The 26,894-nt window shown below is 51.0% G+C and overlaps 13 protein-coding genes across 13 annotated transcripts; 9 read left to right on the top strand and 4 right to left on the bottom strand.

The window, feature by feature from the left end:
* Positions 1–748: 748 nt before the first annotated feature.
* Positions 749–1,677, top strand: GT037_010056 (uncharacterized protein; the record flags this gene model as incomplete). The annotated part of the gene is made up of 2 exons (XM_038935103.1): positions 749–1,414; positions 1,633–1,677. 2 exons carry the CDS (start codon positions 749–751, stop codon positions 1,675–1,677), a joined length of 711 nt encoding a protein of 236 aa, XP_038782194.1.
* Positions 1,678–4,572: 2,895 nt separating this feature from the next.
* Positions 4,573–5,575, top strand: GT037_010055 (uncharacterized protein; the record flags this gene model as incomplete). Its single annotated transcript, XM_038935102.1, has 2 exons — positions 4,573–4,839; positions 4,895–5,575. The coding sequence occupies 2 exons, from the start codon at positions 4,573–4,575 to the stop codon at positions 5,573–5,575; spliced, it is 948 nt and encodes a 315-aa protein (XP_038782193.1).
* Positions 5,576–6,583: 1,008 nt separating this feature from the next.
* GT037_010054 (uncharacterized protein) lies at positions 6,584–6,932 on the bottom strand (the record flags this gene model as incomplete). The annotated part of the gene is made up of 2 exons (XM_038935101.1): positions 6,584–6,870; positions 6,917–6,932. 2 exons carry the CDS (start codon positions 6,930–6,932, stop codon positions 6,584–6,586), a joined length of 303 nt encoding a protein of 100 aa, XP_038782192.1.
* A 660-nt stretch (positions 6,933–7,592) lies between these two features.
* On the top strand, positions 7,593–7,979 carry GT037_010053 (uncharacterized protein; the record flags this gene model as incomplete). Its single annotated transcript, XM_038935100.1, has 1 exon — positions 7,593–7,979. One exon carries the CDS (start codon positions 7,593–7,595, stop codon positions 7,977–7,979), a length of 387 nt encoding a protein of 128 aa, XP_038782191.1.
* A 281-nt stretch (positions 7,980–8,260) lies between these two features.
* GT037_010052 (uncharacterized protein) lies at positions 8,261–9,734 on the bottom strand (the record flags this gene model as incomplete). The annotated part of the gene is made up of 2 exons (XM_038935099.1): positions 8,261–9,317; positions 9,382–9,734. 2 exons carry the CDS (start codon positions 9,732–9,734, stop codon positions 8,261–8,263), a joined length of 1,410 nt encoding a protein of 469 aa, XP_038782190.1.
* Positions 9,735–10,422: 688 nt separating this feature from the next.
* Positions 10,423–11,552, top strand: GT037_010051 (uncharacterized protein; the record flags this gene model as incomplete). The annotated part of the gene is made up of 3 exons (XM_038935098.1): positions 10,423–10,659; positions 10,735–11,170; positions 11,227–11,552. 3 exons carry the CDS (start codon positions 10,423–10,425, stop codon positions 11,550–11,552), a joined length of 999 nt encoding a protein of 332 aa, XP_038782189.1.
* A 121-nt stretch (positions 11,553–11,673) lies between these two features.
* On the bottom strand, positions 11,674–14,355 carry GT037_010050 (dna repair helicase; the record flags this gene model as incomplete). The annotated part of the gene is made up of 2 exons (XM_038935097.1): positions 11,674–13,281; positions 13,333–14,355. The coding sequence occupies 2 exons, from the start codon at positions 14,353–14,355 to the stop codon at positions 11,674–11,676; spliced, it is 2,631 nt and encodes an 876-aa protein (XP_038782188.1).
* Positions 14,356–15,015: 660 nt separating this feature from the next.
* GT037_010049 (peptide transporter-like protein ptr2) lies at positions 15,016–16,806 on the top strand (the record flags this gene model as incomplete). Its single annotated transcript, XM_038935096.1, has 1 exon — positions 15,016–16,806. The coding sequence occupies one exon, from the start codon at positions 15,016–15,018 to the stop codon at positions 16,804–16,806; it is 1,791 nt and encodes a 596-aa protein (XP_038782187.1).
* Positions 16,807–17,539: 733 nt separating this feature from the next.
* On the top strand, positions 17,540–19,057 carry GT037_010048 (mfs transporter; the record flags this gene model as incomplete). Its single annotated transcript, XM_038935095.1, has 1 exon — positions 17,540–19,057. The coding sequence occupies one exon, from the start codon at positions 17,540–17,542 to the stop codon at positions 19,055–19,057; it is 1,518 nt and encodes a 505-aa protein (XP_038782186.1).
* A 904-nt stretch (positions 19,058–19,961) lies between these two features.
* Positions 19,962–20,516, bottom strand: GT037_010047 (uncharacterized protein; the record flags this gene model as incomplete). The annotated part of the gene is made up of 1 exon (XM_038935094.1): positions 19,962–20,516. The coding sequence occupies one exon, from the start codon at positions 20,514–20,516 to the stop codon at positions 19,962–19,964; it is 555 nt and encodes a 184-aa protein (XP_038782185.1).
* A 154-nt stretch (positions 20,517–20,670) lies between these two features.
* GT037_010046 (uncharacterized protein) lies at positions 20,671–22,519 on the top strand (the record flags this gene model as incomplete). The annotated part of the gene is made up of 3 exons (XM_038935093.1): positions 20,671–20,677; positions 20,766–20,825; positions 21,594–22,519. The coding sequence occupies 3 exons, from the start codon at positions 20,671–20,673 to the stop codon at positions 22,517–22,519; spliced, it is 993 nt and encodes a 330-aa protein (XP_038782184.1).
* Positions 22,520–23,876: 1,357 nt separating this feature from the next.
* GT037_010045 (uncharacterized protein) lies at positions 23,877–24,368 on the top strand (the record flags this gene model as incomplete). The annotated part of the gene is made up of 1 exon (XM_038935092.1): positions 23,877–24,368. One exon carries the CDS (start codon positions 23,877–23,879, stop codon positions 24,366–24,368), a length of 492 nt encoding a protein of 163 aa, XP_038782183.1.
* A 444-nt stretch (positions 24,369–24,812) lies between these two features.
* On the top strand, positions 24,813–25,353 carry GT037_010044 (uncharacterized protein; the record flags this gene model as incomplete). The annotated part of the gene is made up of 2 exons (XM_038935091.1): positions 24,813–25,024; positions 25,071–25,353. The coding sequence occupies 2 exons, from the start codon at positions 24,813–24,815 to the stop codon at positions 25,351–25,353; spliced, it is 495 nt and encodes a 164-aa protein (XP_038782182.1).
* Positions 25,354–26,894: the final 1,541 nt, after the last annotated feature.

Raw genomic sequence — 26,894 nt, 5'->3', positions numbered from 1 at the left:
AGACTTCGCCGCTATTACAAGAATGCGTGATGCATTGTAACCATAAGTGGTGCACAACTGGCGAGGGTCGACATGATGCTCGTCACCTCTCACCATCTGAGCAGCCCCGAGATGAGTGAATGTTATTTCGCTCGCACCTGCCAATACTGACCAGCTCTTTCCACATGTAGTATCCGGCATCCTCAAATCTTCTCCGTTAACCCCACCACTACTCCACGATCGCGGCCGTTCCTCATCTCCAGAAGTAGCGCCCATGGCTTTGGAACGTTCCGACGATCTCACAGCTCGTGTTTCTTTGCGCCCGTCACCGGAAAGAGCTAATCGAATGGGACCTCCGACACATGTCGCAAAGACCATCATGCCGCCACAACGACCGTGCTCTAAGGCGTCAACCAAGAACAACGCAAGAGCGGCGCGAAGGGCGGAGGAGCGTAGGAATAAACCCTCAAGTCAAATTTCAAGTCAAGCTCCTCCAGCATCATCTTCACATCATAGTGAAGATGGCACATCGTCCTTGGGAGACGCGACTAGTCTCCCAGGGTGTGGCGCAGAGATCATCGCCTTCGGTTCTTCCTATCCAATATCGCTATTGTCATCCTCCTTTCGCGAATCACGACCCTCGCTCTTGCCAGCATCATAAGTCATTCTTCCTCAGGGCTGGTACCGTGCTAGAGATGAGAATGATTCAACATATTTCTACACTGCCTGCGGCAAGGCGCAATGGGCTCGGCCAACCCAGCCTGCAAGTATGGCGGTATCGACGGAGCGTAAGATGGAAGCGCACAGCGCCGCATCCTCGTCAAGTGACGCCGTACACCCCGGAGAGATAGTTGTTCCGCCGGAATCTCCGTGTATCAACCAAAGCAAGAAAGGCCTAGCAGCACCTGGGAATGGGGATGGAGATGGCGACGCCGCTGAAGAGGGGGAAGGTCGTGAAGTGGGTGGAGAGAAGGAGGACGGCGAGATAGAGGAAGAGGCAGAAGTCGAGTTGGAGATTGAGCACAAGGGCAAGGAGAAGGACCAAGCGACAGCAGCTAAAGATCACGACGAAAGTGTGTACAAAGGCAAAGGCAAGGAGAAAGTGCTGGAAGAAGAAAGAGACAAAGACGAAAGGCAAGAGACCGGAGACAGTGAACCCAAACGCATCTCGTTGTCCGATGATCTAAAGCGTACGCACATCTCGTTGGCCGATTACCAGAAGCGCAAGCAAATTCCGAGCGTACAGGAATCGGGACTTCAAGATGTTCGAGGCATCTCTGCACAGCGCACAGTCATATGCTCCCGTTCGGATACCAGAAATACCATTTCTCACGACAAGATCCATGATAACGTACCATCCACGATAAACCCACCGTCCATACCTCGCCGCAGGAACGCTTCTGAATCGCCACCTCCCGCCCCCCGTGACAAACGGGTCCGTTTCGATTCCGCTACGAAGACTGGAAGACGAATCAGACCTTGTTACTTTTGGAATGAGGGGAACTGCTGGGATCTGAGCGGTTGTCGCTACCCTCATGTATGCAGTGGCTGCGGTAGTCGCCTCCACACTCGCGCTCGGTGTGGGGGTAACAAGGGTTATGGGATTGCTCAACCCACCAATTTACGGAGCCAGCCTCGACCACCCTCTTCTAGAAAGCCGCTCACGCCCTCTCCACCAAGGGAAAGCTTGGGCTCTAGAAGTAGTAGGAAGGATGTATACGGTCGGCGGTAGATTGAGTAGCAAGCGTTTTCGAAGTGCAGTCGGTCGTTAGGTTGGAGCTATTAGAGTTGTGACTTATCGCTAGATGGATTGTCGGATTGTGCGGCGAAGGGGGGGACTTTTGTCTAACTTAAGTAGTAGTGGAGGTCAGCGGCACGCAAAGTGTGCAACGCTATGCCTTCTCACATCACTAGTGATAAACAGAGATATAGACCCCGAGGCAATCGTGCCTGCCTATTCGCTAATGGCAAGTCTTCGCATCGCTCTATCTTGGCAATATCTCCAGGACTGAGCGTGTTTGGTTGTCTTTGCTCTTGGACCAAGCGATCCTCCTGTCGACACTGCACGACAAACCATGCATGGCACAAGATCCTCATGCAGCGCAGTATCATTCCCAATCAGTGATCAATGAGCCAAGATCCTACCAATCTTCCAATTCGACTTGTAAGGTGTGTCTGCCAGTGATGTTTGTGCACGTGCCTACGTATCCTCCTTACACACCCCTGAGATGATCGCTACGGGGACGAAAGTATTTTCGCAGTCAGAGCCAACTCAGTGATACCATCCCTGATTGACGAAATCAGCATACCGTGGAGGAACGGCTGTCAAGGTATTGCAGCTTGCGAGTACAGAATTTGGGAAAAGGACTGGTGTCACTTTTGGGCAGCAAGCAGGGAGCACTTCGGTTCGTCCTGTGGGACTTGGTATTGCCAATGTGAACCAATGGGCGACTAGTTTACTGGTGACGATCTTTTGCCCTGGAATGAGTTACCTAGACTCTGTGGATCATCTTGATTCAAGGTACTATATCGTGTGCTGTATGCCGTTCATCTCTATTCCGCAAGAAGACATCAAACGTCATGTCCATGGAATAACAAATGGGATTTCGTATCAGTGGCGCGTTGAAGGATGGATGTTTCACATCAATTACTGTATATGGTAATTGGTAGTTTTAGAGTGAGGATGTCTATGCTTACGCAAACACCAGAGTGTTTACGGAGCAACCTGATAGCCTGATCGCTGTAAGTAGACGGCTGATGATTGGATTTCGCATGCTCTGTACAATCAATCTTATTAGATAATGATTCGAAAGCGAAGGTCTGAGCATTGCATTGACACATCTCGAGAGTGAAGACAAGACTAGAGTGCGCTCTTGTATCCGCTACGACGAATCTGTCGTCTGAAGGAGTGGATCTAGTCAGGCAAATTCCCACTTCGTTGGCGGACCCTGGCTTTCGACCGCCTTTTCGATACTCAACGCTAATGCTATGGGCTTTTACAGACTCACGCGAACTTGGCAGCTGTACGCACCTTCGTTGCACATGAAGCGGCTTTGCACCATTACGTGACTATGTTCAACCTTGAACGACATTGCAGTTGCCGTTTCACAGAAACGTCCATGTACGAGCGCGCTTGTTAGTTCAAGACAAGAATATACCACAAGGTTGCTTACTCTCAGCGATATAGATACGCATGGTTTGTAAACTTCCAAACATACAGATGTCCACAGTACTGCCATGGCTTGCAGACGATGGGCTACTCGCGCCTACTGCATCATCGTAATCACGGTCTTCGAAGCATCCTGGATATATGAAGGAAACCACCATCGCAACAATCCGTTGCAGCCCCGCTAAGTTGTCAGTGCTAAAACGGCCCTAGCAACTCGTCTGGTATTAATTATATAATCTTAACGACTGTGTGTCTCTACAGGCGGCAGCAATAATATCTTCTTCTATTTTGAGATGACTATATGCTTTCCCTGTAGGTCTATGATTGGAAAATATCACAGTTTAGACAGCATTTAGAGAAAGCAAATAGATAGGATAGACTAGAACGTATACTTGAAGGGTAGTAAGGCAAGGTATACTAGTTCTTTGCCTTTTCTTAACTTCACTTGACCTTGCAAATCCTTTAGGCTGGATACCCTGCGCGTGCAAATTCCAAGTGGTTTTCTCCTTGTAACTCGACACGAATCTATCTTCTGGCTAGGCGAGTCTGCGGTATAATAAGAAGAATCTTCTGCTAACGCATCGTCTCTAAGCCTAAATCGCATCGAAAAGTCGTTCTCAAAACAAGCACCTATGGAAAGAAGGAATAGAGATGCTAGATAAGCGGCCATGCTCGCCTAAGAGGAACGTGCAATTATAAATTATGATATTAGAACCGTGCGCCGAAAAGCTGTTAACTCATAGTAAATCCTGTACTGCTAGCGTGTACGGTGGGTCCGAAGGTGCTGGTTCTAAGCGACGATTGGGCTACGGCGACTACGTCATCAAAGCTAGCCAGCTAGCTGTCAACGCGACGATCCCTGAGTCTTCTTGTATCCGTTGTTCGCTTATGCAATCGAACCTTGTTGCACTGTTCGGAATAGAATGAGATCGAAGCTTCGGATGTCGTGCACAGACATGTACACATTGATTCTTGGCGTACTATGAAAGCAGGCTCATTACACCATAGCCTCAAGATATAGGTGCGGGTGCTTAATCAGCTTGCCGAAATCTTTTTCTGAAACACGCTCCAAGTTAGCAGTGTTTCTGGGCATGTTGAGCCCCGCAGATAGCACTAATACCATGTAGATTGTGCCTGATACGTTCAAAATCTTAGATGTCTGTAGTGCTGCTTGGATCCTGTTTGAGATTTCGGCCTGTAGCCTCAGATGACAAATGCGCTTTTCAACAAAAGATCTTTCCTCGTGACAGAATTGATTGATAATCTCGTTCGGCTCTGCTCAGAAATTCATAGGCAATATGCAGAGAAAGATGTAAAAGTAGAACGCCGAGCTGCGTATAAGAAGGTACAACTTGGCTTGCTCCATCTACGCCCTACACTCGACATCCACCCCCTTCACACGATCACACTCGCCAACTAGCACTATGCACAGCGACTCAATCGCCATCTTTCCTGCCTCGGGCGGCATTGGCGGCAGCACGTACCGGCACCTTCTCGATATTGTAGACGCGAAGAATGTTATCCTCGTGGCAAGAAGCCCAACCAAGATTCCCGAGACGTATACAAAAGCAGGAGCAATCAGCAGATACGGGGACTACGACAAGCTGGAGTCTCTTGACCATGCTTTCGATGGAGCGCGTTACCTCAATCTTATCTCTTACGCGAGTATCGAACATGAGTACCGCACCAAGGTAAGTAATGATAGTTATGAAGAAAATAAAGTGCCTTGCTAAGTGTGTCTCATAGGTTCAAAAGTATGCCATTGATGCAGCCATTCGTTCTGGCGTAGAACACATCTTCTACTCCTCCCTTGGTTTCGCCGGCAACACTTCCGACTCTCTTGCCTTTGTCATGCAAGCCCATCTCGATACTGAGAGGTATCTCGCCCAGCTTGCTGCGGAACGTCCGTCTTTCACATACACCATAGTGCGTCAGGGCTTATACACTGAATCGTACGGCTTGTACCTTGCTTTCCTCGATTTGAAGAACCCTCCTAAAGAGTTGAAGATCCCGCACGACGGAGAAGGCCCTGGGATATCATGGGTTAAGCGCGAGGAGCTTGGCGAAGGTACTGCACACTTGCTCGCCGATTATATCAAAAGTCCTGCAACTTTCTCGCATATCAACAAAACACTCCTGTTGTCTGGCCCGCAGGAACTCTCAATAGCGGAAAGCGTAAAGTCGATCAGCCGGGTTCTTGGAAAAGACGTCAAGATTCAGCAATGCTCCATTGATGAATGGGCGTCTCAGAATTCTGTTGATGGGGCTTCGAAATACCTGGCTGGAGATATGAAGAAGCATTGGGCCACTGCGTACGATGCTCTGAGGCGTGGAGAAGGGGCTGTGGTCACTGATCATTTGCGTCGTTTGCTTGGTAGGGAACCGGAGAAATTCGAGACGACGATCAAGAACATGGCTATTGCATGATATGATTAGAGGAGTACGGCAACGCTGATGTGCAGTATCATACTAGTGTTACTCAATAAGAGCAGGCCCAGCTTCTGATAAACTATATGCCATAGAACTGTGATTCATAGCCCGCATGACTTGATCGCAGATTAGGCGGTCACTCCCCACGAAATCGTCCTCTGCCCATAGCACCCCTTGCACGATCCGCATTATCTCATCCCACTTCTTAAGGCTCATGCTTTCTAGTAGAGCAAATAGCATCGTGACGAGATGGCTTCGCTTTCCATGATTTCCCATCTCAGTAGCGGCGAAATGCAATCTTCAGAGAAGCAAGAAACCCAGCTGACCCGAATCGACTTGGTTGCTTCCCAGAAGGAAAAAAAAAAGCTTGCGAGATATGGCTGATGTCCAAACTGGATTCTGACCGAAGGCCCTCCAAAATGAGGCAAGGGATAGGAGAGTTCCTAGTCGACACTTTTCTCCCATCAAATGTTCGCGCTGGCCGCCATTCCTCAATGGTCGTATAGTCAGCAGTCTGTACGCAGTTGGGTCCATCTACATCCCGCTTGTGAAAGCTGGCTTCTTCTGATTCACAGCAAACGCTTGGTCTAGTGAAATGAAGTGAACAATGTCGTCAAGGTTGAGATCCCATTTACACCTCCTGTCAGGTTTTGTTTCCATAACAGAGATATGGCGCCGGATAGTTGTGGTAGGTGCTAAGAAGACTTTGAGGCATCTTCTCACTTGCTTGGCACAGGGACAACTGGAGGAACATCCTGAGCGAAGTATCCTATGACGTCGACGCTGTTCGAAAGTCTGGGGATTAAAATGCACCAAAGAGCGCCAGAACGATTCAAGCAATACTATGTTATAGTAATCCTGAGGCTTTCGTTGACAACTGTGTCATAACCGCATCTAAGTGCGATGATCTCGGAAAATGCATTTCAATGACTGTCCCAGTTCCCGTCTCCAAAACAGCCTAAAAACGCCGAAGGGATATAAGTGACCCATCGTCGCTTGAATGACTTATTCATTTCGTACAAGACGACTCGACGTAGAGACAACAGCTCGGATCATTCCATCGCTCTTATGTTCCAATGAATCCTTCATCATCTCGATCGTACAACGAAATGCTCTTTGACGGCGAGTGAGATCTGCATGATCATTCCGCGAGGGAAAACGGCCGTTGCGGTTCTGGACGAGAAAGTTGAGAGAGTTTGCAAGAACATGGTGGAATAATGCCGCGCTGCTGAGGCCTACGGGATGCCAGGAGCTCAGCAACTGACCTGTATGATTGCTATTATGACTAAAGACTATGTCAAATCAAAACAAGGTCGATCGTACAAAAGTATCACCCACTATTTGCGACTAGCATGCGGCTAGATTTGTCCGGATCGAAAGAATAAGGGCCGAACGGATCGGACTGAGACATGCGCAGGCTAGTCGACCACACGACGCGTCTGAGAGATGTTCCCAGCAGATGTGATGAATAGGCACGGGAAGCTCGAGTACGTGGTCACGAGGCTCGCGTACGCACTGGCTGATTACATGACGGCATTGCGCTGTGTCAAAATGCTGCACAGTTTCATGTTATGAATAGGGGAGTAGCAAGATGACTGCAGCACCGACTCTTGGCTGGAGAAGGAAAGTGGTAGGGCTTGATTCGATGACACAAGTACGACAGCAGCTTCCGTGTTCCATTCGGTATTAGTGTGATGACCGATGTAACATTTTCGGACGTTTACACCTTCAGCCTCAATACAACTGATGGTCACTACATGACTTGAAGCTAATCAAGAAAACATCGTGTATCCAGTATGAATACCTTTCGAGTACGCATCCTTCTAGTTTACGCATCGTGGTGATGCTTGTTGAAAAACGCCTGCTTCATCTTGCCTCCGTGCGACATGACCCCTAGATCATAGACATACGCAACTCTGATCGAGAGAACGGAGGACCAGGCTACAAATATGTCCAATCAGGACATGTGGCTTTGCAGCGCCCTGTGACATGGCTTTACCACGCATGATGCTCGATGCAGCAAAATCGTAGACGGCCTCACCAAGGCAAAATATTATCGAGCGGCCTACCCCGGGATGAAAAATACGGATATCATTTAAGAATCAAAACGAGGATCACATCTTTGCTGGAAGGCATTGCTTCGGAAGGGACTAATGCTTTGGACAGTGCTCTTGCGAGACTCGAGGAGGACATGAAGGAACATGATCTGGCCGCGCCAGAGCTTACAACCGCACAGGGACATTCTGAACAGCTGGTACAATGGGAATGGGATGACCATCGTCAAGACCACTACTATTGGGTGGCTGAAGGATACTTCCAGTATCACAAAGGTGGTCGAGTCAGACCGGACGGTACACCATACGGCGAAGTAGGGGGAGGACAGTTGCTCTTGGAGGATTGAATGGTATGTTGTGTATCGAAAGACTGCAGAGTCGGCCTGGATGAAGCATGTTGCCTAGAGAGAAGAAAGATCGTAGAGATCAGGAAGAACAGAGTGTGAGTAAAACAGATGGAGACATGTGCCACAACCATTGCCATTCCTTGTTTTTGAAGGCTGGTAATTCTCATACCAGTCGCACCCTGAGTCAATTATTTTGTTCTGCTTTTGCTGTTTCACCGTCGACGTCAAATCATCATCGCTTTGCCTGACAACCTACCAACCACATACAATCATACTCGTCCCTAAATCTTGCTCTTCGTCCTCGTCGCTTCAACATCAAGAAGACGTCCGAGGTTTTGACAAACGGCCTGTATATACGCCGGTTTCTTCGCCGCAGCCTTTGCAGCCTCATCCGGATCCGGCGACTTTTGTGCATTCACCAGGTCCAAACGGGCGTGCGCGAGCCAAGCGCGCGTTTTGGGCTCTGCATGCCATTTCGCTGCATTGAGATACGTCTCAAGAGTCATGCCGAGGAAGTCTTGCGTTTCGTCTGGGTGGGGCACGACAGTGCAGAGCGTGTTCTTGACCTCGTCGTTGTCATACGTGGCTTCGACGTGGCCGATGAAGGCGGCGCTGAAGACTTGTTGGCAGAAGCGGACTGCTTGCAGCGTGATGTGTCTGCCGTTGAAGACGGGTACGGGCTTGAGTCTTGCTAGGCCGCTGGCGCTGCAGTCGATGTACAGTGTATCCGGCACGGGTGTGTACTTGCCTCCTTCGAGCGTGACCTCGTTTGCGGTAAGGCGGACGACGCGTCCTTGACGTACAATGTTTCCGATTCTTTGAATCTGCTCGAGTTCAGGGACGGAAAGGGTTGCACACTTGTACATGGTGGGCCAGACGTTCTTGTCAATCCGCATCATCTTCCCGCTGGCCTCGAGCCGGTAGAACAAATCTTCTAGCGAGGTGGCATTCACAATGGCTTCGCCTTCTGCCTCGAAAATCTGGGAATCGTTTGCGGGGGACCATGAGGGTTGGAGAGTACTACGGTTTATGCACCAGGAGTCACGGGGCATGATCCAGGAGATGTCTTTGGCATCGATTCCTTTTGAAAGTAGCCAGAGACAGGCGTCGATGCCCGTCTTTCCGGCCCCCACTACGGTGTAGCGGCCGTACGGTCGGGAAAGAGATACCAACCCGTTTGGTGCAATCACATGCACGTCTTCTGCTACCTCGTAGGGCGGTGGCCTCATGGCTGGCACCTCGACTTTCATGAATGTGGCATCCACAATACGCGTCTCTGGGCCGACCTGAACGGCCTTGTTCGTGATGACAGATTGGAATCTGCCCTCGCTCACGTACCTAAAGATCGGTGTACCAAGTCAGCATCCGTCTTACATGCATCTCGAACAGGGATCATACGTACTCATGCAAAGGATAATACTCGACCCGTCCAGTTGGAAGAAACGTCTGCTGCATGACTCTGCTGAAATAGGAACAGACTCCGTCTCCTGTTGCCAGCTCGGACATGCCCTTGTTCCAGCCAATCTTGTCAATGTTCTTCTCGCCCGGAAATTCCTGAGAGTTGACGCCGTAGAAGGCTGATGGCTGGTGGAGGGTAACGTGAGGGTACACAATCGTCCAGTGGCCTCCCGGTCGAGCGTAGCGGTCCACTATCGCTACTGTGGCGTTGGTGTCTGTGATCAGGGTGTCGACAAAGGCCATGCCCATGGCTCCAGCGCCAATCACGAGGTAATCGGGATTTATCGTGGTACTCATGTTGCCGGGTAGGAAGCTGTCTCGTTTGGGTTGTGTGATGAGAATGGATAAAGAAACTCCTGGGAGAGAATGCGCGTTGTATTTATGGTCATTCTCCACTCGCCAAGTTACCCTGTAATGATCCTGGACGTGTCATTTTATCCAGTATCCTGTGGGTGATACCTGCAAACGATCGAATCCTAACTCTTTGTTGGTCGTCGTGTCTACGTTTGCTGACAAGGTCGACGTATTGAAACCTTGGCGCGTCCCGCGGACCCGGTTAGCTCAGGCATCAGCTGAGAGGCAGGGCGTAGATTAGTATTATATGCTCGCAAGCTCTGATGAATGGGGAGCATATCCGACCGTACGACAAGGTGTTCAGTAATCTCGAACCAATGACCGTTGCACCACAAAGCAGGCCTCTAGCAATCCTAGAGACACACCCTCCTTCTTGGGTTGACTAATCCCAAGACTGGACATGTGTGCCGGTAACTGTAGCCGTGGACCGACTACGATGCTCGCTTTGCGGGGGGCATGTACTCTTGTCTTTCGAGGCTACCCAGTCATCCAAACCCACTCGTCCCAGACCTCGGTCCACGCACGTGTCCTCGCGTCGCGCTAATCCCCATGCGAGAAGCTCCGTCCAGGCTCTCCGCTCGCAACCCCACAAGCTCTGCGCCCCTCTGCGCGCGTCGTCGTCACCAACCCAATGGCCCCCGATGTAGCCTCCATGACCTCGACGCCCTCGACGCCCGCCTTGAAGCCCTCGCAGAAGCCTCTCTCCGGGCCCAACGTGCTCGAAGTCGTCTTCGGCTCGCTGCTCATCCAGCCCTGGTACCCGTCCTTCTACCCGGAAGAGCTCGTGGGGCGACGCGTCGAGCGGCTGTATGTATGCCAATGGTGCTTCAAGTATAGCAAGGAGCTGTTGGGCTTCATTGGACACTTGGTACGCTTTTTTCCCTATTCCTATCTCCCTCTGCGCTGACTGGGCGTGGCGGACAGCTGACCTGCCGAGCAATAGAAAGCATGTCCCCTCCGCAACACACCCCCGCCCGGCGTCAACGTCTACACAAAAGACAACTACTCGCTCTACGAGATTGACGGCGAAAAGCACAAGCTCTACGCGCAGAACCTCTCGCTCTTCGCCAAGCTTTTCCTCGATACCAAATCCGTCTTCTACGATGTCACAACTTTTCTATACTACCTCCTCGTCGCACATAACCCCACACCGGAGATTCCGAATACCAGTTTCGGCGACGATGCAGAGGCGAGTCGAGTTGGCGGCCAAGGGCAGGTCGTCGGCTTCTTCAGCAAGGAGAAGATGAGCTGGGATAACAATAATCTAGCGTGCATATTGGTATTTCCGCCGTGGCAGAAGCAGGGGCTCGGACAGATATTAATGGGAGCGAGCTATGAGATGAGTAGGCGGGAGGACAGGCTGGGCGGACCTGAGAAACGTATGTACATCTATCCGTGCCACGTTGAAATATCATGCTAATATTCCTTGCCCCAGCGCTGTCGGACCTCGGTCGCATTGCGTACATCCATTACTGGTCGCAGACCCTTGCGCGCACGATCCTTACTTGCCCGTCGAAGAAGACTGTCACGGTACAGGATTTGCGCGAGAAGACGTACATTGTACCCGAGGATATCATCGCAACGCTGCAGACGATGGATGTGCTGGAGCAGAAGAAGAAGGGCGGTGCCGATGCTGTCATCAATAAGGCCAGGGTGCGGGCGTGGGCAGATACGCACAAAGTGGACTTGAAGGCCTATCCCGTTGATCCCAACGCCTTCGTGGCGAGGGAGCAGAGTCGAAGTGTGAGCGAGGATACGTGAGGCGTGTGAACGATGCAAGCCGGTGGTGTGCGTAAATGCTTGACACCCACAATTGAATGAACTTGGATGAGCTTCAGTAGCTCACAAAGGTTTCTTTTGATAAGTGTTACTCTTTCTCTCTCTACTTCTTAGTCGCAAAGAAGCCATCCAACCTCGCCCCAACATCCCCAACGCTCAACCCCCCAGTCAAACTCCCCCTTATCCACTTGGGCAGCTTATCCTGAATCCGCTTACTCCCATACCGCCTATCCAACATCAATATACTCGCATAATCCCCTTTATGTCTAATCGCCCTCCCCACACACTGATTCACCGCCCTCATACAAGCATTCTCGTAAAACTCGCGCGCAGCCGCCTTGCCACCACCACTTTTGGCCTGTATATACTGCATTTTGCTCTTCCACTCTGCAGAATGGGGATTGGGAAAGGGAAGGCCGACGACGACGACGCCCCGGCCGAGTGCGTCGCTGAAGTTTATGCCTTCGGAGAGTGTGCCGCCGATGACGGCGAAGAGGAGGGCGCCACGGCGGTGGTTCGAAGGAGAGGCGATGGCGGTGCTGTATGCTGTAAGGACGGAGGCTACGGCTGCTTCTTTGGTGGACTGTGGTGGCGGCTGTTGCTGGGTGGAACAAGGTTGCTGTTGGCTGTTGCTGTTGCTGCGTTGCTCGAGGAAAGTGGGTTTTGTTGCGGTGAATGCGTCCCAGAAGGTACGTGATGTTGAGGACGGTGATGACCATGGCTTGATGCGCTTCCATGCTGCGACGCATGCGTCGAGGAAAGTGTAGCTGGGGAAGAAGACGACGACGCCGTCGGGAATGTGCTGTGCGAATGTTAAAATGGCATTTCCGAGGTCCAGCATCGTGGCTTCTTTGTTGCGATTCTCAAAGGTAAAGTCAAAGTCTGCACCGCTTGTGCCGCGGATAATGGGTAAGGCGAGGAGGTTCGATGGCGGTATGACGTGCCCGCAGGATAGCGTTGTGATCTTGGAGGGAGCGAGGTAGGAGAGAAGGTGTTGCTCGTAGTCGCTCATGGGAGACATGGTGCCGCCGGCTAGTACGATTGCTCTCGCTTCTTCGACAATGTCTTTGAAGTGGTATGTTGGGTCGAGGAGCATGTATCGGAGCGTTGTTCCTGAAGCTTCTTCCTTGGAGTAGAAGAAGCGGCCTTCGCTGGATGGGTTCATCAAAGAGAGGAGGAAGGACTGTACGTGCATCAGGACTGGTACAGTGTTTCTGGGTCCACTCTTGATTGACTTGGTTGTCGACGTCTGCACGCTCGCGTTCTCGGCTTGCTCAGCGAAGACGGTATAGCCGTCGACTTTGCGTGCGAGCCTGCTTTCCTGGAGATATGTATTGAGCTTGTAGATATTGATTTGATCGACACCCTTCCCTGACATGATCGCAGCCATGTCTACCAGGCCGTCCACCGCCTTCGCGTTTCCATCGATTGACTGCAAGTACGCAATGATGGAGTCCAGTATGCGGACTGTCTGAGCAACATAGACGCGATTCTTTCCCTTGAGCTTGTTCCGGAACTTGTGGAGGTAGGCTGTCAGTTGGGCGCGCGCTTGTTGCACCTGTTCTAGTGTCACGGATACGGAGTAGATGCCAGCGATGGCGTCCATCAGGTTGTGTGCTTCATCGATGATGACGATGTGATTTTTGAGGGAGAGACCGAGGGCTTCGCGAGCAGTGCGCTGGAGGAGGAGGGGATACGGTAGTGTTACAATCTGTTGTTGTCAGTCCACGAGTCTATCGTAGAACCGGGATAGTCGACTCACCTCGCAGTACTTGGTCGCTGGTCTCGAAGCATAATAGGGACACACACCCAGCTTCTTCCCTAGGACGCCCAAGTCCTCGATATCTCTAATCTTCGCAAGCGCATGGTCCCGGAACTCATTGACCAACGGCTCGCTCTCCTTAGTCGGCATGTGTGGACAGCGGCTCTCGGTCTTGGTGTTTTGCTGTAGTTCGAGGCATCGTTCGTTGATCGCCGTGGCACTTCCGAGCTTATTGACTTTGCTGTTGATGCAGAGATTCTTCCTTGATCCGAGAGTGAGGTGCTTTACGTCTTCTACAAGTGTGTCTACCTCGCTGTCGTTTCTCTCTTCGTCCGGAGCGATGGCGGGCGGCATCTTGACGCGACCTAGCTCGCTGGAGAACTGCGTCAACTGTGAGTGCGTCCGAGAGCAGAAGAAGATCTTCGTCTCGTCAGGCGCTTCTCCGTCGTCGTCTTTCGATGCATCAGTGCTGTAACCGAGTGATGCCATTAATGCTTGGGTTTCCGCGGACAGCCCAGACTCATCAAACCCGCCTGCCCTCGCCCGCTTGTGCGACTCTTCATCGCTTTCGTAGTCGTCGAGCGCGAATTGTGCATCGCCGTCGTTTTCATCCTCAGCCACAGCGATCCTCTGCCTTTTGTATTTCGGCTCGCCGCTCTCGTAACGCTCTTTGGCGCGCTTCTCCTTCGCCTTGATCTTCGCAATGCGGTCATCCAAATCTTGCTTGCGCCTCAGCGCTTCCTGCTTCCGCTGCTTCTGGGCGTGTTCGATTATCCACGACGGCTCCTCGCTATTTGCCGCATCGACTGTAAATCCTTCCTCAAATGTCCGTCTTTTGTGATCGCGCAGCCACGTCAGCGAGCCGCAGATGAGGCTCAGCGTTTTGCCGGTTCCTGTCGGCGATTCGAAGATACCGACTTTGCCTTCTTCCAGGCATGTATAGACAGCACCCATGAGTTCATTTTGGATATCGTATGGTGTGTATGGGTGGTGGAAGTCTCGCTGCTCATTGGTGTTGTGCATTGTGCCGTGGTGTCGAACAAGTGGGCTGACGCGACATTGGGACGCGTCGCGTGGATGGGAACGGGTGTTCACGTGGTGTATCTAGCGCCACAAGCACCACGAACGCATCTTGAATACTACTGCAAGGCAAATCATCGCCTCCTATGTACCGGTGCCGTAAGTTATAAGTTGACATGTTTTCAATGTCCAGTCCAGTCGACAAAGCATATTTTCCAAATCCATTCCACTGTCGCAGAATGCGGCATAGAGAGCCGCAATTTGAAGGCTATTCACGCTGCTCGTACAAACTCACAAGTCACGTCCAAGTCTTGCGTGTTGCTGCCCTTCAACGAGGGTTGGGAAATCTGGCGGTGCAAGGTGGGGGCTATTCAGCGACCAATCAGGCCTAGATCGGACGCGAGCACCGTCTCACCTTCCCGAACGCGTGGCTTTATCTCCAATGCCATCTATCACTTCAAACCTACCGCCTCTCTAGCAATGTCCGCAAGAACACAATCTCCCTACATGTTGACCATGTTGTGAGCGACGCGCGGGCAAAAGCTGGCAGCAAAAGGTCTCGATTGCTGCATCAGGCTGGTACCAGCTGGGCGCGAGCAGGATAAGCCAGCAGGCGACGGCAACCATCACCACTGATATCTCAAACAAATAATCTAATCTACGATGTTTTCATCTCGGCGACAGGACCATGAAGAATTGGGCGCATACACGACTGTCGCACAGACCGAGGCTGCAGGTGTCGACCCTACCCCCACAGAAGATGTACCGTTCGAAGCTCCCATTCACATTGGTTCCATACCAACAGCAGAAGACATGCTCTTTCTTCCGCGTGTCGCAGACACACTCCCACATGGCGCTTTTCTAGTAGCGATTGTCGAGCTCTGCGAGCGCTTCGCTTACTACGGACTTTCTGGGCCATTCCAGAATTACATCGCAAATGACTACGATGATCCCAACGGTCTACCTGGCGCTCTCGGTCTGAAACAGAGTGGTGCGACGGCGATGACAAACTTCTTCCAATTTTGGTGTTACCTCACACCTTTGTTCGGAGCTGTTGTTGCAGACCAGTACCTTGGCAAGTATGCTACGATCAAGTGGTTCAGCTTAGTGTACATGGTCGGCATCGGCATTCTCTTCGTTACCAGCTTACCGTGGGCCGTTAGAGGTGGAGCTGCATACCCCGGACTCGTTGTCGCCATGCTGGTCATCGGTCTTGGTACCGGCGGCATCAAGAGCAACGTATCGCCACTGATCGCGGAGCAAGTACGATCCAACAAACCCTTTGTCAAAACTTTGACGAGCGGCAAGCGGGTTATTGTTGATCCAGAGATCACAGTGCAGAGGATATACATGATCTTTTACATGTGCATCAACGTTGGTTCCATATCCGCCATAGCAACAACGATGCTTGAGCTACACGTTGGCTTTTGGAGTGCCTATTTCTTACCACTGGTCATGTTCTGCGTGGGGTATGTTATACTGGTCCGGGGAAGGAAGCAGTACATCATCAAACCACCACAGGGCGGTGTGATTGCTAATTGCTTCCGCGCCTTGTATATCGCCGCAAGAAACGGTGGAGACCTCAACAAAGCGAAAGCCTCCGCTCAGGGTCACGGCCGAAGTAGATCGAAAGTGACGTGGGATGATAAGTTCATTGACGAGTTGAAGACTGCGTTGGTAGCGTGTAAAGTCTTCTTGTTCTTCCCGATCTATTGGCTCTCGTACTCGCAAATGCTGAACAATTTCGTTTCACAGGCTGGTCAGATGGAGTTGCATGGCCTACCGAACGACATCCTTCCCAATATTGACCCAGTCACCATCATTGTGCTCATTCCGATCATGGACCGCCTCATCTACCCATTCGTCCGCACAAGGCTACACATTGCGTTGATGCCGATTACGCGCATCTCCCTCGGCTTTCTGATGGCTGCGCTTGCAATGTTGTATGCTGGCGCTCTCCAATCCAAGATCTACGCAGCACCACCTTGTTACTTTAGTCCATCGAATTGCAACGCGGGAAAGATCAGCGAGGGAAGGTTCCAACCAAACGAAGTTCACGTCGCCTGGCAAGCCCCAGCGTATGTTTTGATCGCTCTGAGTGAGATCCTCGCAAGCATCACCGGATTGGAGCTAGCATATGCAAAAGCACCGGAGAACATGAAGAGCTTCATCATGAGTCTCTTCTTGCTCACGAGCGCCGGTGGAAGCGCATTGGGTATCTTGATTGCTCCGCTGGCAAAAGATCCGCATTTGCAGTGGCTGTACTTTGGCCTAGCAACTATTGCCGCTATGGCTGGCATAGTGTTCTATCGCATGTTCAAGGACGTTGATGACAGTCCCGTTGCGAAGTTGGAGGATGCTGGAGAGTATGAGTTGACCGGGAACGCGGGCGCCGACGACGACGGGTATTATAGCGAAGATGCTGACATTGTTCGCGGCTCACAACGCGCATGAATCATAACAGCGAAGGAGTGGATTTGTCCTCGAGTCGTCTCCGGACGGTGAGGTACCTGAACGGTGCAGAGCGCTGAAGTTCGCTTCATCGTGCATAATCTTTGGCTATCGCTCAAACGATGTAGGCTCATTGGGGTGCTCAGCAAGCATCTCGATTATACTGCCAGCTACGGAGTCCGACCAGGGTGCGTAAGCCGAAAAGGTCGATGGAAGCCATGCAATTCCTCTCGGCTGTGTGTGGAGACAAAGGACAAGCATGGTTAAGATTTGAGGCGCCGCAACTCATCGAAGGGGTGCCGAAGTCGTGCTCCGTTATTCCCGGGATCGATTAACCACGCCGATCCTCCACACTGCACATTGCTTGTCGCGTGGCGCCGCGAATTCCGAACATTATGTTCGATCGTTACTCGTGTACATTTGCTCATGATATCGCTGTACATATCTTATAAATTACAGCTCTGCATCATGCCGGCTCAATCGCAGACCTTACGTCATACCCCCCTTCCTACATTTGATGACGTTGTGAGTTCGTGCTAGTGTCGCGCTCGCGGCTTTCCGCACGCGATTTGCTTTTCGGGACGACAAGCTCTTACAAACCAAGCTCGGCCGAAGCCATTTCATCATTAGCTCAGCGGTGTAGCTTCAATACTTGTATGGAGACGCAAGACCAAGTCGCGGAAACGGCTTGATCCTGTTCGTACTCCCTTTCCCCATCCTCGGCAACGTCCCCACAATGGAGAAGCTTGAACGTTTCTTGTCGCGACCGACGGCGAAGCCATACAAGACGAGCGACATCGAGGCCTCCGAAGAAATCCACCTCAATGACGAAGGCCTTCTTGAGTTTGGCCCCAATGACATCGAGAACCCCAAGAACTGGTCGACTGCACGAAGATGGTACATTACCGTGGTCTCGGTCATCCTGGTTGTGAACGCCACGTTCGCGTCCTCCAGTCCATCTGGCACGTTGGAGTCTCTCTCGACTGACCTGCATGTCTCCACCGAGGCTGCCGGTCTCGTCATCACTCTATTCCTTCTGGGTTACTGTGCCGGTCCCCTAGTTTTTGCTCCGCTTTCGGAATTCTTCGGTCGCAGGTACATCTTCTACGTCACATTTACTCTGTATCTGGCTTTCAACTTCCTCTGCGCCTTCACGCCGAACTTTGGTGGGCTTTTGGTAGGCCGCTTCTTGACGGGTACGTTTGCAAGTGCTCCTCTCTCCAATGCGCCAGGCGTGTTGGCAGATATCTGGGGACCTCTCGAACGCGGAAATGCGATGGCTGCCTTCTCCATGATGACCTTTGTCGGTCCAGCACTTGGACCTGTTATATCGGGCTTTTTGGAATTGAAGAAGGATTGGCGATGGTGCTTCTACGTGCTTCTCTGGTTGGGCGGCGTCACCGAGCTGCTGATGTTTACGATTCCTGAGACATTGCCTACGATTGTGCTGCGCAATAAAGCCAAGCGCATAAGAGCGTTGAAGATTTCTGGGTATGAAGATGTCAAGGCTCCAGTAGAGACTACAGACAGGACCCTTGCAGGCATGTTCCGTGTTTCTCTTACTCGACCTTGGAAAATCCTCGTCGATCCGATTTCGTTCGCCGTCGCCGTCTACCTCGCGGTCGTATACGCCCTGCTGTACATGCTCTTCACCATCTACCCCATCGTCTTCCAACAACGAAGAGGCTGGAACTCGGGCGTTGGCGAGTTGCCGCTCCTTGGGACTGCCATTGGTGCTGTCATCGGCGGTGCCATCATCTTTGCAAACACAGCCAGGGATAAGAAGAAGGCGCAATTGGGCCACAAGGGCGTTCCGGAAGACCGTCTCCCCGTGGCTATGCTTGGCGGCGTCATGTTTCCCGTTACCATGTTCTGGTTCGCCTGGTCTGGCGAATATAACAGCGTGCACTGGATCGTTCCTACCCTCGCTGGTGTTTTCCTCTCCACGTCCATCCTGCTCATCTTCGTCGCGTATCTCAATTATCTCACAGACACGTACCTCATGTATGCTGCGAGCGCGTTGGCAGCCAACACGGTTGTGCGCTCGGCTGCAGGGGCTGCTGCGCCTCTCTTCACACAGTACATGTTTGATGCTCTTGGTGTGGGCGGTGGCGGATCGCTCATTGCTGGCGTGGCTTGTCTGCTTGCGCCTATTCCGTTTGTTTTTTACAAGTATGGTGGGCCGATTAGGGAACGGTCGAAGTTTGCGCCTACTCCTGCTAAAAGCGAAGAGCCGAATGCGTCAAAGTCGTAGGATCACTTCTCTTGGTAGTAGGTAGACGATTGATAGAAATATTGTCTAATTTCGAAGCTGTGGTCATTGCGTGCCTTGAATTGCGGTGATGTTGCTATCGCTGCGGATATGGCGCTTTAGTGTGGCGAAGTTCAAGGTTGGAGGTTCTCCGAGGATACGGTCGCAATTCTGGCAGCCATCGGTGAAGGTTGTTATACTGACGCTACATGCAGATGTTATTCCGATATTGTCTCCGTACCGCGGCCATGAATGGTAAGCAAGAAGATACTTATGCGACCTACTGTTGTTGGGTCAGGGTTGGTGCAAAGTCGCAGTAGAAGCCCACGCAAGTAGACAAGTACTTGTGCGAAAAGATTAAAAAGAGTCCGAGTGGCTAGATCTAACAATCCAGCTTCTTAAACTCTTGAACCTGGGAAGAAGTGGTCCCGGAGGCTGAGGAGGCATGTCCAATGCGCAAGGTAGCGGCAATCAGCTCGCCGTGTCACGAGGAGTTTTGTACAGTGTAGCGAGTCGCTGTAGCTGAGGAAGGTTGAAGGTGGACGATTGGCTTGTTGATGTATTGGAACATGCGCACGCGTCAAAGTCCTTGCCTCCGATTCAGATCGGCGCGAATTTCCAGCATGTTCGCCCACTAAAGTTCAACCGCTGCAACATTGAACGGCATCAACGTTGATATCGTTACGTCCGTAACCATATCACCTGGTCTAGTGCGGCTCGTGCCGGGGCCATCCACAACGCCGATAGCATGCTAGCCAAGCTTCCGCAAAGCTGATTGGCTGACAGAATTGTCCAGACCAATCTGGAATCACGCATGTATGTCAGAGCCATGGGCTATGGGATAGATATCTAGTGCCTAGAAGCAACAGAGTCAAATCATTTGGGATAACGGGTCTATCGATTGTGGCTACGGCTTTGGCGCGTTCTTAGGATCCATCCGAGGGTTTACAACAGCCGGACCAAGTACTCTCTCCCTTAGTTTCCATCCCGTCTCCGACATCACCAGACGATCATAATGCATGTTATAGATCCAGATCTGGGGCAATTCCCCGTCTGATTCGATAAAAGATCCTTCTTTTCCTTTGAGCTGCGTCTCAAAAACTGACGGCCAGGCATATCTTATACATTGTTCATGATAACGCACAGTCACACCACCTGTCTCTTCGTCGCGGTCGACAATGTGATTGGTCGCATGGCGACTGACGCCCGGGATGATGTAGGGATATGTGGTGTTGAAGAACGCTCGCATTTCGTCGACGCCAGTGACTGTTCCGTGCCAGTGTCTCAGGACGACGCCTTCTGCCGCTTGAGAAAGAATCTCTTCGACTTGGAATTGCTCCATGATGAAATTGTTCCGGTTGACGAAATCGATTGCTGAACTGCGTTCTTCAGCTGTAACGTCCGAGGAGCCACGGGGCTTGACTGGGGGGATGGCAAGAGTGGGAGTGATTGGTACAGACATGGTAGTTGTAAGTAGTCTTGTGAGAGATGATGCGATATGAGAAGGAGAGCGTGTGGGACGTGAGCTTTAATAGTACGCGATTTGGCACGAACATGGAGTCAGATTGATAATAACCTGCGTATTATAACTCTGATTCGTGATTACAAACGATCAAATGTCAGGTGAGCTGTAGATACGTGCGAAGCGGAAGCCGCTCTTTCTGATGTTGATGCGCGTTCAATCTTTGCTTGATACTAACGAACACTTTAGACGTACAAGGAGGCCTGATTGATATCAATATGGTTATTGACATGTGCGTTTCAGGATGGGGTGATTAGATCGCTGTGGTTTTGTTCCGCTGTAGCTCATGTGGGTCGCCGTGGTACCGTGTGTTACGCGCGTAACAAGGGTCCATTGCCGTCCTCCGCTTTACCTAAGTCAATGGCGTTAGCGAGTTCGTTTCGGGTTATCCAAAGGGCCGATCAAAGATATCTCCGCCCTTACGGGTGAACTTTAGTCATCTCGGAGAAATGGTCCGTCCTCTATCTATTGGTTTGTTTAGGCAGATGTTGAAGATCATCGTGCTAGCGTTGATCTTGTGTAAAGAATCACTCACCGCATCTAGTCGGTCTATCTTCTCGAAGATTATGGATGATGCACGTCGATACATTCAAACTTCTGACATACAGTCCCAGTAGAGCTTGGTTTCTCTTTTGGTTTCGGTACTTCTAAAACATTCGTTCCAACGAACCGTGCATTACCAAATTGATCAGCACACTGTTATCGCCTGCAAGCTAGACAGTACTGCAGCTGATTGTTGTTATGAATCATCCGACTTCTGGGCGAAAGCAACATCCCTGTGCGACTCATTCAGTTCAATGTCTTAGTTCAGGATGGATGAATCCATCGCCAACGCGGCCGAATAATGTCGATATAAGAACCATCGATCATGCCGTTCATCTTCATCATCAACTAAGCCACTCCATCACATTGAATCAACTTGACCTCTTTGCACAGACAGAAGCATAGTAGCTGCAACGTTCCGAGTAAGTTCGTCCGCTGAATCTCTGGCCCCGGGACAAATCTGATCACAATGAGTCGCAGTGTCTTCGCAACCTCCTGCCGCAGCCGATCAGCCACCCCTTGGGGAGCAGAAATACATCAATAACGCTGGTGTTACCATCCACTACCGAAAGTACGCTCATAGAGGTCTGTCCGCACCATACATTCTCTTTCAACACGGCTTTCCCGACCAGGAAACAACCTGGAATGACTACCAGATCCCGGTCTTTTCCCGCCACTACAACATTATCACTCCCACCCTTCGCGGCTTTCCTCCAAGCGATATCCCACCAGATATATCCGACTACACTGGAACAGCCTATGCGACCGACATGCTCGCTATCCTCAACCAGGAAAATGTCACAAGCGTGTACCTAATCGGCCATGACTTTGGAGGCGGCTTGGTGCAAGGATTCACACAGGCTTTCCCTGACAGAGTCAAAGCGCTGATTATCATAAACGCGCCGATAATGCCCACCTTCCTACCTCTACTTTCCTATGATGCCGAAGCACAGGAGTACGCCCGCTACACAATCCCATACTACAGCTACGTCCCCGGTCAGCCGAAAAACATCCCCACTATTGTTAAAACCATTCGCGATCCCGTCTACCGCCGCAAGATTGCAGACTATCTCGATCGCTCGCCTATTCACGGCATGCTCAACTTCTATAAGAACAACTACCCTGGCCCCACGTACGGTCAGGACCTCACTACTGCCTTGAATATAACAAAGGAGACCTGGACCCAGCGCGTTCCCACCATGGTACTCTGGGGCGAGGAGGATGATTACTTCAGTCCTAAGACTATTGATGGGCTGCAAGGCTGGTTTCAATTCGGAGTTAGGCTCGTCACGTTGCCAAAGTCGGGTCATTGGCCGTTCAGAGATCAGTGGAAGAGAACAAACGGGGAAATTTCTAGCTTTTTGGTCATTGCCGACAACATCGAAGAGGACATCTTGTAGGATGAATGAGTTGATGGTGACTAGTGTGGTTAGGGTTGTACGATTGTATGAGAAGTAGAGTGGGCCGGATCAGCCTTGCGGGTTAATAGAAGCATGACTTGGTAGGATTAATATGGACCATGTCAAGTACGATTTCCATTCTCCGACCCGAAGTGCGTACAGGAGTAATAACAGAAATATACGCTCCACCACTTGAACGGCTTCTTTATCATCTATAAGCCGACAATAGGCACGTCTTATCGCGCATTAGAGCTTTGCTCAGGGCCCTGATGAACTGCATGTGCGTGGTAAATGCGCGCGTAAGGAGCCGATTGAGGTTAGCGCATTATCACAACGTGGACGCCTTACCCCGCTCATGATCTTCTTGCTGGCCTTCCATCTTGCATTCACAGTATCTCTCCTATCTTCAGTATATATACAGCATTCTTGTTGTCACCCGAGCACTCCTCCGGAGAGGCTGCAGAGCCATGGAATCGTGTGATAACACTATCTCTTGGGACGGTATCCTTTGCAACCGCTGTCGCTACTTATTTGACAGCCATGTCGTGCGCGTGGCCCACGAGCGAAACTTATGCCGCGAAAAGAAGCAAGACGAAGATCCGAATCTGGTCCTAACGTCTCGAAGAGTTGACAACCTGAATGATGTGTGGTGGCACGATATCTCATCGCTCCGACGATGTGCCACACGCTGTTGTAAGCTCTGTGAAATTGCTCTAAGCCGGTTGGATGCCAAGAATCTATCCGACATGGAGTCGATGCAAATCATGTTACTTGCGACGTTCCTGGCAAACGAGGGTGAAACACTCATGTTCCATGTGCTATGGCCAGGAACAGATTCCATAGCAGCAGCAGCGCGATCCCAGTGGCTGAAGGATGGATATAATGCTACCATCCTTTCAATGTGGATACAGAATGATGCGGGTGAGATATCGTCAATTTGTCTTCTCATCATCGCTGATCACTCGTCATAGACCACAGAGCATTACACGCACATGAGGTATCAAGTCTCTCAACAGCCTCGGCCCAGACCTTTGGGCAGATAGCTAGTTGGGTACGTTCTTGCGAATCTCATGAATGGTGTAATAAGGGATCGATCTTGCGTCAGCAGAACATTGACACCAGACCAACGAGACTTCTGCAGCTTTCAAACGGCGATGGTCAGCCGATGGTCAAACTCTTGCACACTGCTGGCATCAATGTCGAAAACCTTCCATATGTAACCCTAAGTCACTGTTGGGGACAAACACTCCAAGCCAGGTTGACGACTGACCTGGTCGATGATTACACACTGGGGATTCCGTGGAAACATCTAACCTCGACTTTCCAAGATGCGATAGTCACTTCGCTGAAGCTCGGGATGTACTACATCTGGATTGACGCCCTCTGTATCATCCAAGACGACGAAGAAGACTGGAATCACGAAGCCGTTCGGATGACTGAGATTTATCTCAATTCTTATCTTAACATCTCTGCAGATGCATCCTGTGATGGCGCTGGGGGCCTTTTTCGATGGCGTAATCCGATAGCCTGTCAGTCTTTCATCGTGCCCCACTGGAAAGGAGACTCACAGCGCTGCGCATCCGTATTCTATACCGATAGATGGTTCCGGGATATCCAATCCAGCCCACTTTCGAAACGAGCGTGGACAGTTCAAGAGATGTTTTTGGCACCAAGGGTACTTCATTTTGCAGCAGAGGAAGTGCACTGGGAATGTATGGAACTTTGTACTACAGAAAGTTTGCCAACTCTATTCAACATTATTCCGGATTCAGATAGCATCATTCTCAAGTCGTCGTTAAGACACGATCTACCGGAGCAAGATAAAGCACGGGTGCTATACGACGCCTGATATCAGCTTGTGATTGCATACTCAAGTGGGACTTTGACGTTCACGTCTGACCGCATAATCGCCATTGCTGGTTTGGCTGGTATCTTTTGCCGCCTCTTGGGACTTTCCGAAGGCGACTATCTATGCGGAATATGGCGTCCTCAACTTGAACACGACTTAATGTGGAAACGAAATGGGCCCTGCTGGGCGTCTCACCATACGAGATTATCGGATTTGCCATCTTGGTCATGGCTCTCCATGTGCGCAGAAACATGGATCTGTTCTGGATGGATTTGGGGTCAAAGAGAAGATGATGATTTGACCACTGCCGAAGTCGTGCATGCCTCGACTACGCCTGTTCAGACTGCATTTGGGCCAGTATCTTCTGGCAAGGTAGCATTACAAGTGTTTCTCTGCCAATGCACTATACATAGAGAGGACTACACACATCTTGACAGAAGATACATGCGCCGGATGATCCCCCCATACACTGGTGGATCTGATTATGGTTATTCCATAGATCTCGATGGGTCGACGTTGCGCGAGGAAGAGCATTTTGAGATTTGCACAGATGACGATGGTGATCAGCTTGTCAACAGAACGGTGTACTTGATGTTGGGACGAGCTCGAGATCCAGAGTGCGACAAGTCAGTCGCGCGTATTGAAGGTCGCGGACCGTAAGATACTGCGCCTCTTTTGCTGCTGAGCTAACATACCATATAGAGTCTCGAGAGTGCCATCACATGATTTCACTGTACTAGACGGCCTGAGCTATGAATGCCTGGTTCTCGAGGAGTTCGGCCAGTCATGCCAATTTCGTCGCCTGGGCTATGTCAAGTTCGAGCCATCCCCTTACATGTTCGACAAGCTTTCCGTTGACCGATTTGTCAACCTCCGCGCCCATGTACGCGACCTCGTCCGTAAGCAGTTCGTACATGGCAAGCTACCAGACAGCGTGTGCGGTGTTCCAGATCAAACGGGCAGATATACGGTTACGCTGGTCTGATCATGTGCCACTCGTTCCTTTTCCTGTCGATAGTCAAATTGCTGATACTTATCTGGACGAGATATGCCTAGGTACACAGGCATGCGGACACACAAACAAACCCACCAATCGATTGTCCAGTGTATCTAATGTATCACATGTACGAACGCGTGCAGCAATCTCGATGAACATTGCAGGCGCTGCGCTTTCATGGATAGACAAACGGGTCGCGTTCGGGCTGTATATATGCGATTACGATACTCGGATAGGACTTCGCTGGTCGAGCTCAATTACGCTTCGCTTTCACTCGGAACGTGACTATGAGTATCACGACGCGCTTGGAACTCGCGTTGATCTCGATCAACTCCATGTCACACACCCGAAACGACCAGAGAGGCGAGGATTCGTGTGACAGATACTTCTTCGTTCATCGTCAAAGCTGGGCTTGACTTAGCTGCCGAAAGACGTGACGGTCATCTATGGGGGTGCGAATGACTCTACTATCAACATGAACCGAAAAGTGCCTTGTTCTTCGTATCTGAAAGATGGACGGGGTTGCAATTCTTTGCATCGCGCTTTGGGAAGCACTAGCGATCTTATTGGCTGACATTGAAAGCCCCGCATCCTGCCAAGCCCTCCTGGCTTCGGGCACAGTCCTGTCTGGTTGAGCCTTCGACACATTGCATACCTCTGACTTTCGGTTCTATCAAAGCATCGCTCGCACAGCAACGTCTATCATGTGGGACTCTCGAAATACGTTCATGATGACTTCATCGCCAGTCTATATCCTTGCTGGTACACGGTGGCAGAACGATTGAGTTGGTTGGGACTGAGATGGGAGGGACACAAAGCTACTGGCGAAGAACACACCTTCATCCACTCATAATGCCATCAATCCGCCGCCACTGAATTTCATGACCAATGCTGAAGTATAATTTTCAAGACGCGCAGTTGGTCTGATGAGAGGTGTGACGTCACTCGCGATCATCGTGATGACAGCGCTGCTCGACGGTCACAGCGCTCTGCAGCTCCTCAGTGTCTCGATATCGCCATCCGTCTTACGAATCGGCACAGGGGAGGTAGTATCCAACCTGCCTCTGCCTAGCTAATGTAGCGACTAGAGTACTAAGAACCAAACGGCGCACGAATCGGAGCCCCATCGACAGAGCGTTTCTTCCAGCCGCATCTTTCACGGACTGTCGTCCAACATCAACCGTGATCTGCATACAGGCCTTTAGTTTTGCAATCTTGTAGCCTCATCCAGACTCCTGGTTTTGGACTAGATTAGGCCGATATACTTCACTGTCGAGAACAGCAGCACGCTTGCATTGGTCGCTGCTCATCGATGGAAGCTTGCAAGTGCTGAGCGATGGATCACAACCAGATGCACTTACCAAAAAGCGCGTCGCCTCGTCCGAACATATCACGGCTGTAATCGCTGGGCAAGTGATGTGCTCGATAGCTATCATTGATAGAACTTACTAATATACTATAGGCAGCAATTATGCGTCGTCACATCATGGTGCACGGTGAGTATGCACGACGACGCTATATGTCTGATC

Source organism: Alternaria burnsii (genome assembly GCF_013036055.1).
Source record: "Alternaria burnsii strain CBS107.38 chromosome Unknown 121, whole genome shotgun sequence".
NCBI classification, from domain to species: Eukaryota; Fungi; Ascomycota; class Dothideomycetes; order Pleosporales; family Pleosporaceae; genus Alternaria; species Alternaria burnsii.
Note: the sequence above shows the minus strand (reverse complement) of the source record. Positions and strands in the feature narration are given on the sequence as shown.